The 17403-nt window shown below is 39.1% G+C and overlaps 1 protein-coding gene across 1 annotated transcript in view; it reads left to right on the top strand.

Moving 5' to 3' along the window:
* LOC150091172 (ribosome biogenesis protein WDR12 homolog) overlaps window positions 1–17403 on the top strand; it is a 257271-nt gene that overhangs the window by 184444 nt on the left and 55424 nt on the right. The window contains exon 10 of the mRNA XM_090382466.1: window positions 9887–9992. Coding sequence (XP_090238592.1) covers window positions 9887–9992 — 106 coding nt within the window. The remainder of the gene's footprint in view (window positions 1–9886; window positions 9993–17403) is intronic.

Below are 17403 nucleotides of genomic sequence, written 5' to 3'. Positions count from 1 at the left end.
AAGCATAAATATGGGTAAATTCCATTCTCCTCTATTAAAAGCTGATTATATATAGAAACTGAATATATCAGTTCTGAGACTTTCATGTATCTGTGGGGGATACGTTCCAAGACCTACCATGGATGGCTGAAACCGCAGATATAAGCGAACACCTGCTGACCCCATATATAACATGATATTTTTGTACATACATACATATAATAAAGTGTGACTCAAAATTAAAAAAAAAAAAAAAATCAACCAGAAATCATAAAATTCAAGTAATAACTAGAATAGGTATAAACAGATATGTTGCAAGTTGTAAATAAAGCGACAAGAACTGGCATTATACTAACCTCCCATCATTGGGAGGTTAGTGTACCTATTATCTTGAAACCCGTGCTGTCTTCACCCCTACCGCTTTAAAGGGGGAAAAAAAAGAGACCAAATGTTTAGTTTGATTTAGTGCATCACGTCGATTGTGTTCCGTCAAACTGCAAAATTACAAATTTTGTTTCGTTATTTATGTCAGGGATGTCGGAATTTTTTTTTTTTTTATTAGTGAAATGATGGGCAAACACAAGAGTTGTGCTTTCAAATTAAACAAAAACTTGAAATTATTCAAAAGTTTGAAAACTGTGTATCTGTTAAATCGCTAAAGAACCATTATAATGTTGATGACCAAACCATATGTGACATTGTAAAAAATAAAGGGAAGCATCGTATTGGACACACGAGTAGTACGTGTTAAGTTTTTTCTTTTTTTTTCAGAAAGGTTAACCATGAATAACTTTTGGTTAACCTCGAATAACTGAATCAGTGGATACAGGGGCACAACTGTATATGGTAAATTCCAACTTTTCATCTTCCTCATTTATTCATTCAACTGCTGTTTTCTGGAACAACCTTCCTTCATACGTATTTCCTGAAAATTGCAGTCTACAGAAGTTCAAGTCTAATGTCAACAAATATCTTCTTTCGTCTTCTCAACCTCCAACCCAAGCACTGTACTAAGTACTATAGGTTCTAATACCTCTCATGTGTGGGCTTTTCATAAAATAAAACAGAATAGACAACCCTATATGTTTTTGAGCCACTATGGTCAACGTTCTACAACACTATCACACTGCCAACCATCCCTTTGGTGTCCGGGTCCAAAGCTGCTCAGAGAGCTTAGCATCAAGGTTGACAATGTTGCTGAGTCACCAAGGCAACGACTTCCACTCTGGCATGCTTGGCTTCCCTCATGCGATTTCTCCATTAAAAATTGGAGTAAGGCCGCCACACTATCTTCTGTCTACTATATACAAAATGTATCTAGAAATTTCAGTGCAGGAGGTATCTCATATAATTTGTTTGAGCTGGTATTGCACCTTGTCATAAATCTCTTACAATTTCTGATACATGTATCCAAATCTAAATTTGGCAGATTATAGCTTTAGTTGAAGTGAAGCGGCCTTTAAAAAAGTCCTCCAGTATATGATGAGATTCAAACCCATACCCCTTTCCAGTTGAGCAATAGTGATTTTACACTACTGTCTATTGCAAATTCAACTAATACGTTCACACACACTGCTTTGTTGTCATTACAAAGGCATAATTTATTGGTTTTTAACTGTTAAAGTGTTGCAGGAAGGCCAGTTTCTGATCAGCTATTATTCCTAAAAGCAAATGCCTTTCAAATGCAATCTTACTTTTTGTAAAAATAGTAGTGTAGCATTCTGGTCTCTGGTCAAAGCTGTTGGCCATACATTCTCTCTACATATACTTCCTTTCTCTGTTACAAACTGATAGTTCAATTGGATCCTCATCTAAAGCCAACTAACTTACTAGCATCCTACATTTATTTTAGCCCTTGTATTTACAATCTTGGTAAATCACCTCCTATCCAGTACATTTCACTCGGTGCTTCCCATGTTTTCTGACAGAAGTTAAAAATATGGAAGAATTCTGAGCAATTTGAATACCAAGAAAGATCCCGGTCCTAATTTCTCCACTTGTTCGCAAAGCTTGTGCTCCTATTCCTCTTCTGTGTTGCATTTTAACATTTTCTTATTTCGCTATTGTTTTTCCTCATGCTTGGAAAGTTGCTGACACCAGCCAGTTCCTAAAATGGGTGACAAATCCTCCCCACCCCTTCCAGTTATGGAATCGGTCAGTGTTGATCCACTGATGATATATTGGTTTGTGTTACTTATTGTTAGACAAATTGATTGGAGGGAAAATTTTGAAATTCAACTGCTTTCTCTTGACATTTTTAAGGATTTTGATTTTGCACAAAAGCCTTGTAAATAAGCTCCCATCCTATGACCTGCTGACTGCACTTTGTAATTGGGCATCGAGTTTTCTCTCTGACCACTCACTGTTAATGGTAAACAGCAGTGACTGGTTAGTACCTCAGAATATTTTTCTCTTATCTTGCATGCCCCAAAACCTCTGTTAAGCATCTAGATTCTATTTAAAAATGATCACTCAAATTAATTAATGAACCATCTCTTAACATTCTCTCAACTTGTCTGATAGACATTGAATTTCTGCTCCATGCTTTTTTTTTTTAGCTGCTTCCATGGGCACTTCTGAATTGGCATCTCCAATTTTCCCACTCTCTTCCAAACTTGTCAAAACACATACTTCAATCAGTTAGCATCTATTAACTGTCCAACTCCACACTCATAGAATCAGCTTTTCTCTTCCTCATTTATACTTTCTACTTCTTTTCTTTGGACCATCCTTCCATTATATATTTTCCAGATATAATCTTCAGAAACTCTGGTCTAATATGAAAATATGTTCTTTCTTAACCTTCACTACATGCATTGTACTAAGTACTACAGGTCCTAATACATTTCGTGTTTTGGGGTTTCATTTAAAAAAAAAAAGGAAGAAAAAGTAAAATCAGTATTTCTTCTGGTTTTAATATGACAATTCACAATTTACAGGGTTTATGAATCTTACATCTTTAAAAGCATATGTTCTTCTAGAAGAAAGTTCATTGGCACTTGGATAGCTATCACAAATGAATATAGCCCAGATGAAAAATTTCTTCAGGAATGACTTCAGAAATTGCTTCCTAAAGGTTACTCTTTCCCAAACTGCTCTTGTAATTGTAGAAATATTACTAGCACAACTTCACTCAGATCGTTTGAAATGCCTTCTACATGTGAGAAATTTGTTTCTGATCATGGTATCAAATGAAGAAGGAAGAAGCAGTTACTGTGTATCTCATTTTCTCCATTTAAACATTCCTTAAAAAGTTTCCCAAATAAAGCTTGCTTTGTCCTGACATCTAAGCAACCTCTACTTATTACTTGTTGAGTTCCAGTGCATGCTAATTCTTATTCTTCATTCTCACTATGAATGACAAGAGTTTAATGTCAGATTTTAGCAAGTTCTGTCGGCCATACGAAAGATGCCTGAGGTGTGTCTTAAAGGGTAGAAAATTGATACTGTTTTTGTTTTATTATTATTGGAAAACGATGCAAGGAAATAAGCCTATATACATCAGCAAAAAAAAATAAAAAATAACCCACCTCATAACTCTTCCTTAACTTTATTGAAGCTACCTTCTCCACAACACCAGATGTTGGATGATCCTTGTTAAGGGTTCACTTAAATATTTTAAAGCCACTTGTTGTAAAACTTCAAAACAAATCATTGTCCATGGTTTATTCCATAAAATTTCTTGGTCTAATCATTAATAGTAAGCTTACATTAACTAAACACTTGGAATGTCTTTCAGAGAAAGTCAAAAAATTTACTTTCTCATTTCTGCATCCAACTAGTCTTGGGGGTCTTAACTCTTGCTCCTTATGGTTGTATTGTAAGCTGTGTGTTTATCAATTTGTTCCTGTTGTGTGTCCCCCTGGTTCTGGCATGTTAAGAAGGTTTCAATCCAGGCTAAACTTGGATGGCAATCCTGCCTTGCAGGTCCTTAACAGCTGTCTGTTGCTTGATCTGTGGCAAGACAGATGGTTTGCTACTTTGAAGGGTCTTGTTACTTTAAAGTTTATTCTTAATATCACCTCTGCCCTGTTAGAGTCCACTCAGAAATGGTTACACCTTGGTCTATACATTTTATACTTACTCTCTGGTCATAGTTCTCTTAATGCAAAAATGGCAGCTTTCAACCTTCTTGAATTGTCACTCTGTTTGTGGTGCCCCAGAAGACTGAGAACATATTCTGTACTACTTTCATCAGAATCTAGATCTTCAACTTCTCTCCACTGGTGTCACTGTCCCTGGAACTGAACTGGACTTCTGAGCACCAGAGAAAATTTCCAGTTCCTGCAAGAATTTGCTCACCATACCTTTGATTGCTGGAAATGCCTTCTCACTCAACTATGGGACACCTCCTTGCCTTCTTAGTGGAGTCTGCTACTGAAGGAGAATATGTTATTGCACTCCTGCTTCTGACCACTCTGCTATGCAGGCATATATATACTCTTTTGTCTGTTTGTTTGTTTTCTAGTGTACTTTTATCTTTTTATTATATTTTTATTTATTTATTTTGCTGGCACTCATAGGTTTTTGCCTTTCACTTCCTGTGGTGCAGGATTTTACATTTTTGATTCATTAATTTATTATTTATTTTATTTTATTTATTTTTGTTTGGTACCTTGGGTTTAGGCTGCCTTGGATACTGGGTTATTTGCTGGTACCCACTGGTCTAGCACTCCTTCTAGTGGATACAGGATTTTATGTTATTTTATTTTGATTTTTTGCTCTGATGTTCGAGTAGTAAGAACTGTAAAACAGAGGTTTTCGAGGGCAGCCATGGTACATGCATAGTTGTGGCCTGTCTCCCCAGGATGTAGTTGGACTACATCCTGGGGAGATAGGCAGGCTTTCCAGGTTATCACCTTCCTGGTGACAAAATAGCTAGAAACAGCTAAACAACACAACAATGACACACACACACACACACACACACACACACACACACACACTGCACAAACATAACACTACACACATTTCTGGCATTTTACAGAGTTCTGTATTATTCCTCACGATGCACCAAGGCGAAGTCGAACTGATGTTCTGGTGCCCACGTAAGATACTATACATTTCTACATGCATGTCATGCTGGTGCTAGTTCTGCAGAGTAGAGTGGATTGTTGAGCTGTACAGTGCCGTGTTTTATCAGAAATGTGTTCACAAAAGGTGTGGAATGATCAAGGAACTGCCGTGCAGCCAGAACTAGCTGCCTTTCTCCCAAAGTAGTGGCCTCACTTGGGAAATGTGCTTCAATAATCTTTGAAGCACCTATATGTAGAATGCAGCATTGACTCTCTCTCCTTCAGGAACAAATTCCTTGTGAATCACACCCTAAAATATGATCAGCATTGTCTTGATCGTGGACTTCTGTAAAAACGAAACGTTTTGGGCCTTGATGAATTTGAAGTCCACTGCTTGCTCTACCATTTTGTTTCTGGGTCATACTGAAACACCCAACACTCATCTCCAGTGGCAATATTCGAGGAAATTAAGATTGTCTGGATGAATTCTTCGTATGATGACATTTTTCATTGTTTCTGTTCATCCATGAGGCTGCACAGCAAATATTTTGGGCAGTCTGTCATTTTCCCTAAATCTTCATGCAGAACTTGACAGATTGTTTCCTTATTCATATACAACTTTCCAGCCATCATTCTGAGGATCAAATGATGGATTGTTTTCAATATTTTTCCAAACTTTTGCAACTCTGTCCTCATATCAAGAGGTTCATGGATGCCCAAGAAGTGGGCAACTACAAGCCTCTCAGAATTGTCACATCCACCTTTAAACTGCTTATACCATTCGAGCACACTGTTATGAGTTGATGTTTAATCATCAACTCATAATGGAGTCACTGGTTAAAGAAGCACTGCAGGATCATCTAGACCAGTGTTTCCTAAACTTGTGTTCTGTCAGATGTGAACAAGTGTTCTGTGACCTTTATGCCAAATACAATCCAAAGCCTTGGAAATTTCAAAAGCAACTACTTGAGTTTCACCCAGACTTTTCCATTGAATTTGCCCACAGATGAGTAACATGGCTGGAATATCACCAGTGAATCGACACTGACAGAATCCATACTGGTGATCATTGAGTAGATGAAAGGTTTCTAGATAGTTTAAGAGCTGGTGGTTAATTGATTTCTCCATTACTTTAGAACAAATAGAAGTAAGTGCATTGGGACAATAATTGAATGGGAGAGATTTGTCACACTATTTAGGAACTGGCTGGATATGAGCAAATTTCCAAGCAGAAGGAAAAACACCTTTGGAATAAGAAAGTGAAAAAAGGTGGCAAAGAACAGGAGTAAGTTCAGCAGCACGGGTTTTGAGAACAAGTGGGGAAATGCCATCAGGACCCTGGAGCTTTCTTAGCATAGATTGTACAAATTCCTTCTGACATCCTTTTGACAGAAGACTCTGGGAGGCATTGAATGGCATGTACTGGGAATTGCAGGAGGTGGTTTACCAAGATCATCAATACAAAAGTTGGAAGAAAAGTAAGATGCTAGCAGGTAAACTTTATCTTTGGCTGAAGTGGCAATATAACCATCTGGTTTTGGTAGAGTTGGGCAAAAGTTGTAGCCAAAAGCTTTGGTTTGAGACCAGAATGCTCGAGTACCATTTGGACAAGAAGCAAGTTTTCTGCTCTTAGCCTGAGAGAAATCTATATGGACTGATTAATAACTTCTTTATAATTGTTGCAAGCTTTAGTTTAGACAGAAAATGAACGTGGAGATTTGGAGTCAAGCCAGTTGTGATATGCAACATTCTTTCTTGAACAGCTTTGGCACACATATTGGAAAACCAGGATTTAGATAAAGGATGAGATTTTAAGGTGGAGTGTGGAATAAAGGATTTCATCCCTACAAGAATAATTTCACTGAACAGTCTGAGCAAATGCTGACATCAGAAGATTTGAAACAGTAATCCAACCAAAGAAAAGAAGAAAAATCTCACAGATCATCCCATTTTGCATTCTTTAATGCCTCTACCAAACAATGCGAGGTTAAGATGGACACAAGAGAAGGTCTCCATTGGAGAAGAGACCATCACCAAATTGTGATCTAACATGCCTAGAAGACCGGGCACTTCGACTGTGTATGTAGAAGGCATTTTTGTGAAAAAAAGATCAAGTTTGTTTGCTGTGTGGTTAGGATTGTCTGGTATTTAAATGAACAATCTGTGCAAAGTCATTAGTAATTGCAAAAGCCTTAACACCTCTACCAGCTGGGTTTATGTGACTAGAAAACAGAAGCTGTAGTTGTGAACATTAAAATCACCAAGGAAAATTACCCCACTATTAGGAAAGTTGTACTGGAGAAAGTCAAATTTCAAAGAGTTCAAAGTGATTAATTAAGTTTGGAGAATGATAGAGGAAATAGGTGAATTTGACGACAGAATGTGGTAGAGAGATTTTAAGCCAGAGATGGAAAGTGGAGATTCCAAAGTACTAAGTTTCAGAGCAGGCATATACACAAGTACCACCTTTGAAGCAAAAGGAATCATAAAGTGAATAATTCAGTCAGCTGAGGTGAGCAGTGGTTGAATCAACCAATAAAGCAGATTCTGTCAAAAAAAGTATATGGGGATGGAAATCATTGAGAGTAGAACTGAGACCACGTATATTTTTGAAATGAACGAGGGAATGTTTGGGAGTGTTAGATCTTTTTGCAGATAATAGATGTTGTCACCTACCAGATTCCCTGCACCATATCAGACTTATCCAAGGTCCATGAATAAGTAAACATTGGCAGTGAGCTAGATGATTTTCTAATAACTGAGAGGAAAGTGGAGGAGAAACTGTTGAAGATAACCACAAGAAAGGCACCCGGGGTGGATGGGATCTATCCAGTTATATTAAAAGAGGCAGCAAAGGAAGTAAGCAAACCCTTAGCCATAATTATGAGAGCTTCCTTGGACTCAGGGGAGGTACCCATAGACTGGAAATGTGCAAATGTGACCCCAATTCACAAAGGAGGATCAAAGGCTGACACAAGTAATTATAGACCTGTGAGTTTAACTTCTGTTCCAGGAAAATTAATGGAGGCACTGGTTAAAGAAGCACTTCAGGATCATTTAGACAAGACTTCAGTTATAGCTCAGACACAGCATGGTTTTGTTAAGGGGAGGTCTTGCCTGACCAACTTGATTGGATACTATGATGCAGTCACAAAAGAACTGGATGCAGGGAATAACTTTGATATTATATACTTGGATCTTAGAAAGGCTTTTGATACTGTTGCACATGGAAGACTGCTACACAAATTGGAGCAGTGTGACATTGGAGGCAAATTGCTGCTATGGATAAAGGGGCGGTTGAGGGGGAGAAGACAGAGAGTGGTAATCAATGGACACTGCTCATCGTGGACTGATGTTATTAGTGGAGTCCCTCAGGGCTCAGTGTTGGGTCCATTATTGTTTTCTGTATTTATAAATGATATTGATGATGGTACATCGGGCTTAATGTCCAAGTTTGCAGACGATACAAAGGTTGGCAGGGTTGTCAAGGACACTACTGACACTATGCTGCTGCAACAGGATCTGGAAAGGTTGAGCAGATGGGCTGAGAGGTGGCAAATGAAGTTTAACATTGACAAATGTAAAGTACTACATATGGGAAACAGTAACCCCAGATCAACGTATCAACTCTGTGGTACTACACTGACAGTGGTAGAGAATGAAAAGGACCTGGGGGTAATTGTGCAGGCAGATATGAAGTTCTCTGAGCAGTGCAGACGAGCTGCAAGAGTAGCTCATGGTGTCTTGTCAATGATATACAGGAATTTTTCTAGCAGGGATAGGGATGTGATTATTCCCTTGTATAAGGCATTGGTCAGGCCACACCTTGAGTACTGTATACAGGTCTGGAGACCTCATTTCAAGAAGGATGTAGAGCTGCTGGAACGAGTGCAGAGAAGGGCAACAAGATTAGTGAATGGAACAAAGGGTTGCTCTTACGAAGAAAGGCCTAAGTTTTGCAAATTACAGTCTGGAGACTAGGCATCAGCGAGGTGATCTGATAGAGGTGTATAAGGCTTTGAATGGCTTGAGCATGCTCAATGCCGATGGGATTCTTCCTCTTGCTCAGAATAATCACCTGAAAGGGCATAAATTCAAATTGAGGAAGGACGGATGTCGGATAGATGTGCGGAAATTTGCCTTTAGCCAGCGGGCAGTTGGTTTGTGGAATAGACTTCCATCACTTGTTGTTGAAGTTGATAGCCTAAACAAATTTAAGGCTCAGCTGGACAGGTATTTCGAACGAACGGAGGGGTGAAATGGGAGTAGTGGTTGTGCTTTTTTTTTTTTCGTTTTTTTGTTTTTTTGGCTGATGCTGAATAAGCTTGCTTTCTTGCATCATATGCCTCTGCTAATGCTAATGCTAAAGTCTGATCCAAGGAAGAAAAAGAAGCCTGAAAGCACCTGCCCAACTCCTTTTTTTTTTTTTTTTTTTTTTGAGGCATCTTTATAAGAATAACAACTCAGTTGTTCTCATTCATCTTTTTTTTTCATCTTTGTTTAATATAATTTCCTTTTCAGCCCATATTATGTGTGAGTAGTTTAATGAAAATTCCTAAACAACCAACCAGCATAATTTCTCTGTATGTGTAAGAATAAGAGAATTCTTGAATTTTATATGATTTTATCAGTTTGGCAATCTTGAAATTCAAAAGATAAATAAAAGTTGACATAAATCTGCTCATTAACTTCAATATCTTCATAAGGATTATGTTTAATTTAGTTTTAATAAAAGCAAACATTGCTAAAGTTGTTTAGAGTACTAGATTTTATCTTGTCCAAAACCACCCATTGTAAACAGATTTTCATTTCACTGTTTAGTTCATTAATTAATCAAGGCATTAAGTGATGAAATTCTCTCTTTTTTTTTTTTCTTTTTTTGATATGTTTAGAATGGTTCTCAAGCCTTTTTTGGAATATCTTATTCTCCTCTTTCTCGCTGTATTCTTTCTGGATCTTCAGATAGGCATATCAGATTGTGGGATCCAAGAACAAAAGGTCTGTTCCTGAATTTTTTAAATTTTTAATTAGTAAATTTTTTCAATGTTAAATTAAACCTAAAGTTTGCGGCCTTCCATAGTTACTGTTATAATTGTTTATATGGGAGGGAACACAGTTCTGCATTTGTAACAGACAAGAAGATGGAGCTTACTCTAAGAAGATTACAAAGAAAACAATAAATAGTTAATATTGAATTTAGCTGAACAGATACACACAGGACACACAAAATTTGGAATGATTAAACATAAACACAATTGAAGACTGAAATTAAAAGCTCTAACTATTCACAACGGAATACCAGGTCTTAGTAAAAAGGTCCTCGGCTTGTTTCAGTTCCTATTAGTATTGCCCCACCTGAACATTTCACTTAACATGATACCAGGTGCTACGTCTATGGAGAGTGTCATCCATGCTATTCTTTACATCATTACTTGAATCAACTGGAATCGAATAACATCTCTAATTAGAGATGCAGTCTGTATCCTGAAAATTGAAGCTCATAAAGTCACTAGAAAATGACCACTCCATTTACATTAACAAAATGGAGTAGGAAACTTTGATCCTCAATGAGACTGAATATGCACTGGAGCCACTTAATGGACATTTCTACATATCAGATCCCTTCTAAGCAGACTTGACCTAGGCCCTTGAATGCCACACAGAAGTAGCCCCGAAGCAGCTGCTTAACTCTTTGATAAGCATCTTTATAAACACATCTAGGCTTTCCAGTTCTTTATAAGCATATCAACTTGGTGGGGGGGGGGGAATCTAAAAGCTCACAAATCTAGTCTTTCAACCTGCCCCATATCAACAGCATCCAAAGAGGCAGTCATGAAATAGGCTATTCTCCTTCCTACCTTTATAGAAATCTCTCACAGCCAATCCTCACTCTCAGAAATTCAAAAGACCTGATTGGCAGACTCCTTATAATTTGGGGGGGTGTTATCAAGCTTCAACATAGAACCAATGTTTAATATTAATTTATTACCCCTCCCCAAGCTGTCAGAATGAACTTTGGCAGGTGGCTTAACCTGATCGACACATTGACTTCTCTGTGCCACTGTCTAGAGTTTTGCCTAGTGAAGCCTATTTTTTATGACACAGTGCATTCTCATTTCTTGATGTGCTTATACAGAAGGCTACTTCAACTTTCCACACTTCTGTTTTTAGGCAGTCTAAAAGCAGAAATATTTTGGTATTTGACTTTTGCTGTTATTATTTGCATTTGTATGAAGAAGCAGGTCAAATTGTCTTACTTGGCCTTGGAAATTCCCCTTAATGTGAGCATCTGTATGTGGTAAGGATACCTCATAGTGATGCTGCTCAACTGCAGATTAGAATCACTAGGTTCCAATGCCCACAGCCTACATTCCAGACTATCGATGTAGGAATCTGACATGTTTACCATGCACTGCAACTTCTGGAAACTCAGAAAGTGGGATCCTGGCGATTGAGGGGTGCCCCAGTTTCAACACCCACTTCGGTCCCTGCTTTGACAAGACAAGTGGTCCTAGGATGGCTCACCGGGATCAGTCGGCTAGTGGGCTCTCCTGCAAGGGTCAACTGTTTTGATGCGTACCCCTGCTCTCATAATACGAGAGACAGGATTCAGGCTGGTAGACATGCAGGTAAGGCGTTTGGGTAGCCATGGCTTCCCACTCCCAAGCACATTTATTGCTTGCCAAAATAGATCCCATTTGGGCAAATGAATCTTGATAAAATTTTTCTTCTGGAACTGTAGCACGCGGTCCCTACCAGCTCTAATATAGCACTGGTCAACACGTAAAATGGTATGTATACTGAAAATATCCAATATTGACTAATTTTATGCTGCTGAACATGAAAATCACATTAAAATTTGTCAGTTGGCACTTGTTTTCGAATTACAGATGGGATCTCATATTGGTGAGTTACTCTACGTTATCAACTGCAGTTCTCAGCAAAACGCATGGTACCACCATGCTCTTATCATGTGATTGGCAACTGTCATCTTGTTCTGCACCACGTGATAAGTTGTTGTCACCTCAAATGCATCTTCAACTCTGTTGCAGTAATCCTCAAATATTGCTTGGTACTGGGTAATTTGTTCTCTGGGAGATTCCTACTTTTTGTGCAGTATTTGTGTTGTGCAAGATTAATATGCCCCATAATTGTGTGAATAGTCCAGAATACTTCTGCTACATATGTGGAGAGTCACGTTAGCTTCAAGAAAGAGTTACTTAACTTGAGCCATAAAAAAGGCCTACTTCTTGCACCTTGGGTGTAAAGTAGGCAACCAGAACAAGATCTGGACTCCACACATATGCTGCACTACTACCTGTTCATCAAAACTCAATGCGTGGGCGAATCAAAAGGGACGTTTTATGCCTTTCGCAGCACCCGTGATATGGAGGGAACCAACAAATCACGTCACAGACTGTTACTTCTGTATGGTGTTACTTCTGCAGGGATGACAACGAAGAAAGAGTGGACAGTGACATACCCAAATATACCATCTGCAATTCATCCCATGCCTGATATGGAAGTACTGCCTATTTCTGAACCACCCAACTGATTTTCTGAATACTCTGATAATAAAGACACTGAACATCAACTTGATATACACGAAGAAGTACATCAGCCGTCTACATCGAGGGATTCACCATTTTGTCCAAACCTTTATCCTTCTGAACCACATAAGATCACGAAAAGTGAGCTTAATGAGATCCCTCATCAGGGATCTCAATCTGAAAAATTAGGCCGAGCTTTTGACCTTAAGGCTACAACAGTGGAATCTTCCAGATCATTCTGTAAAAGTAACATTGTTTTGTACTCAAAATAAAGATTATAAATATAAATTCTATCAAACAGATGGCGAACTCACTGTTTTTAAGGATGTTGATGGCCTAATGGTAGAATGGCAACTATTTATAGACACTTCTAAGGTTAGCCTTAAGACTGTGTGTAATAACACAGTGGAAATATGCTGCCTTCAATACCTCTTGTGTATACTGTCCACCAAAAAGAAACACGCAAATATGGATCACATCCTCTTAGGTGTACACTATGGCGCCTTCATAGCCAGGTGGGAAGGAGCAGTAGTGTGTAGCACACGCTTCTTGATTAGACCGGGATTCGAGCGGGTCACCACCAAATACGGAGGATGCGGAAAGGTCAGGGAATGACCAACGCATAACCCCGGAGCAATATGGCCTTAGTTGCTAATGCTCCTAAAAACCAAATAACAAACAACAACAACAACAGGTGTACACTATCAGAAGTTTGTAAAATAATAAGAGGAGTTTACCTCAATATAACTATCAGAAGTATGAGTGGCAGATATGTGGTGGTTTAAAGGTAATCGCCATTTTATTAGGACTACAGAAAGGCTACACTAAGTATTGTTGCTTTCTCTGTGAGTGGGATAGTTGTGCCAAGGATATGCACTATGAGAAGAAGAGTTGGCCTGACGAAAATTAACAACTGGAATGAAAAACGTAGCACTTGAACCTCATGTAGATCCAAATAAAGTTTTGCTTCCACCATTCCACATGAAACTGTGGCTCATGAAAAATTTCACGAAGGCTTTGGAAGTGAACGGTGCTGCATTCACATACTTGCAAAAGAAATTCCCAAGACTTAGTACAGAATAGAAATAAGGCAACTTTTCAAAGATGGTCAGTTCGAATGCATCTTTAGTGAAAGCGAGAAATCAGCACTGAAAGCCTTTCAAAATGTTTTTACTGTTTTTCTAAGAAATGAAGTCGATAACTACAAGCAGCTTGTGGAAGCTTTCATTACTTCTTAGGAAAAAGTGGGGTGCAACATGTCATTGAAGATGCATTTCTTGCACTCGACATTCTTCCTGCCCAACTCTGGTGCTGTCAGCGAAAAACATGGTGAGTGCTTCCATCGAGACATCGCAGCTATGGAACAAAGATACAGAAGCAAATGGATTGACACCATGTTAGCCAGTTATTATTGGATGGTGAAAAGGGATGATCCCAAAGCTGAATACAAGCAAAAGGCAAAAAGGTTCCGTGTTTGATACAGGCATGTTTGTAGCTACGTCTTACTGCCATATAAATAAAAATACCTTATATAAATAGGAAAAACTGCTTTATTCAAAAGAAGAGCCACTCTGCCATTTTAAACTTTATTTCTGTATTTATCACCCCATAATCTATAAAGTACACTTACTCCTGCCCTTAACAAGATATGACCAAAAATTTATTGTTCAGGGTTGTTAATATTATGCAGTAAAATGGCCAGAATAGAAGAAACACCAAGACTTACACCATGCTTTGTGGATCATGAAATCGTGGGATGTTCAGTTATAAAACATGTGCATCAACTGCCAAGGAGAATGCCTTTGGTGAAAGGAGGAAAATGAGATACAGACTTAAGGCAGAGCCGAACATATTACACATTACACTACTGAAAATCCATCAGGAAGAGGTCATCCTTCTTTATTCGGAAGGGTCACTGAAATAGCTGCGATTCAGTGATATTTTAGTAGAAGACAAAATCGGAATTTTACCTGCATCGGGGGAATTCTGATTACAGTTAGCCCTCATAAGAAATTGCTTTCATCTTGTGGTGTGATCCTTGAATGGGAGCTTGTGAGAGTGTCAGAGGAAGAAAATCTGTTCTGAACTTAAACCACAAGGAGTTGTAAAGAGAATATTTGTGCATAGGGATGCAAATCTTTCAACTCACTAACATTTCCTAATTCCATCATGGCTGGATATCTGCACTGCCCAATAAGGCCTTACCAAATCCATTAAGATGTTTAAAGTGTCAAAAATACAGACATTCACAAATGGCCTGTCATGGTACCTGCTCAGTGTGAGGCAATGGATCATGAAATCGTGGAATGTTCAGCTACAAAACATGTGCATCAACTGCCTTGCATACTCAAACATGCTAGTGGTGGAAGGAGGAAAAAGAGAAACAGACTTAAGGCAGAGCCGAACGTATCCTATCAGGAGGCAAGGAAAGCAGTGAAGTCCCAGTAGATATCAGTAAGTCAACATATGCTGAAAAAGTTGCACAGAAGCACTACATTGGGATGCAAACTGAAATGACTGTTCCATCAATAGAGTAATTCAACCCCATTGCAAGCTATTTATTAAGCTCACAAAAGCACACCCAAAAAACACAGTCGGTTGCCACCCCAATATCAGTATCTCTTAATACTCCACCACTACCAAAACAACATAGTGAAGAAAAGCCAAAAAAAACTGGATGGGCTACCTGCAGTACAGGAAATAATGGATATAGAGATTAAGGAGGTTCCAGACAACTCAGTCCTCGAAGGAACTCTGAGCAGAAGAAGAAGAAGAAGAAATGGACACAGGACAGCATCCTTTCTTTCCAAAGAAAGATAAATCCAGGTTAAACAAAGTCCCCAAACCCTTCAGAAGCTGTCAGATGGACCCAGCAAATCTAAATGGTGATGACATCAAGGCCCTCCTGTGTAAGATCAGCCAACCTGCTTTTGCTTACAGGAGACGTATTTAAAGGCAAATGAGGAACTCTTACTTGCATAAGTGATCGGTTATTCATAAAGACAGATTCAACATCTATTTGCCACCTGGGAATGATATACCCCAGGCATATTTTGATGATCCCATTAAGCGGTTTCCATCTCCTTGTGTATTACTAGAGGATTTCAGTTGGGTAAAGCTGACATCAGTGGAAGAGATTGGACTGTTGAGCATTTACTCAAAAAAAAAAAAAAAAAAAATGCCCTAGCCCTTCTAATTTGGGTAGTAACACCTTCCACATGCTTATCTGTACATGTACTGCGATCAGTCTCTCTGTATGCTCCCCTTTTGTGTATATGAGAGGTTGAAGACAATCTGTATTGGAGGCAATTTTCTCCCCATGATATCTGCTCTTTTCAGTGAGAGACCATGCTAATCATTAAGGATACCATGGTAGAAGTCGATCACACTGACTGGAATTCTTCAAACATCTTACGAGGGTTAGTACAACCACAGTCAGCAAGGAGCCAATTAATGATGTAGTTAAATACATTTCAGAAAGTATTGTCCAGGTAGCAGCAATTGCAATTCTGAAGACATTGACTCGGTTTCCACCATTTCCAAAACCATAGTGGAATGCCAAAAGTACAGCAGCAAGAAAGGCTTAAAACAATGCATAAGGGATATTTCTTATTATCCCACTACAGATAATCTAATAGCCTTCAAATGTGCAAAATTTTGGGGGCACTTCAGAAAAAGTGCACCAGGGGAATGAACCTCTTACATGCTGTCTCACCGAATAATTGGAGAGCAGACCGCTGCATTTTACTCCACTTCTATCATGCACTTCTCTGATATAAATTAGATTACGGGTCCCAGGTGTGTGCATCTGCTGGAAACAGAGTACAGAGTATTTTTTAGGTCTAACGGCACCAGGGATTTACCCCATCTCCGCGTATGTTCTTTGTATCGAGGACAGTACGCTGTCAAGGCCAGAGGTTTAAAAGTGTGTGGATCATGTACAAAGGGTACTAGGAAAGTTTTGCAATACAGCTTTGTTTATTTAATTTTTTCAAAGTAATTTCCTCTACATTCAAATACACCTCTCCATCCTCCGAAACCAATCTTTAAACCAGTTCTGCCAAGTTTCACTAGGGAGTAAAGCACACTCGTTGCCCCAAGCCCGTAGAAGGTCCTCCACTGGAAAACCTCCTCCCTTTTAGCTTCATTTTCACATGTGGGAACAGTGCAAAGTCGCAGGGAGCAAGGTCTCGACTGTAGGGAGGGTGCTCGAGAAGTTTCAGTCCTGTCGTGGTCAAATATTCGGTGCAGGCTTTGGCGCGGTGAGCTCTAGCATTATCGTGATGGAGGTACCAGGTGTCCATTCTTGATTTTGGCCGCAGGTTCTTCATAGGTCCAATGACTTTAGGCAGGCATTGTTCAGTATACCACTTAGCTGTGACTGTCTTCTGCGTGTCCAAAATGACACGTTCCACAATTCCACTCGATTTGAAAAATACAGCTATCATTTTCTTCTTTACAGATCGGGATTTTCTGACAATTACGGGTGTGTCGTCATCATCAAAGACCCAAACTTTGTTTTGAGCCTTGGTCGGCAGATCGTAATAGTACAGCCAAGTCTCGTCACCTGTCACGATGTTGTTCACATACCGAGATTGTCCCTTATCAAACTTTTTTAACATCTCTCGGCACCAAGTCACACGTCGTGTCATCTGCTCTCCAGTCAGTTGATGCGGCACCCATAGAGAACAAAGTTTCTTCACATGCAAATGATCTTGCAGAATCGAACGAATTGCTGGTGCATTTAGGCCCAACGTATCCTCTATCTGTTGGTAGGTCACTCGCCTGTTTTCGTCAAGCATTTTCCTCACAGCAGTAACGTTTTCCTCCGTAACTGACGTTCGTGGCCTTCCCGGCCT

Source organism: Mastigoproctus giganteus, chromosome 1 (genome assembly GCF_048544385.1).
Source record: "Mastigoproctus giganteus isolate SK-2022 chromosome 1, ASM4854438v1, whole genome shotgun sequence".
Classification (NCBI taxonomy): domain Eukaryota; kingdom Metazoa; phylum Arthropoda; class Arachnida; order Uropygi; family Thelyphonidae; genus Mastigoproctus; species Mastigoproctus giganteus.
Note: the sequence above shows the minus strand (reverse complement) of the source record. Positions and strands in the feature narration are given on the sequence as shown.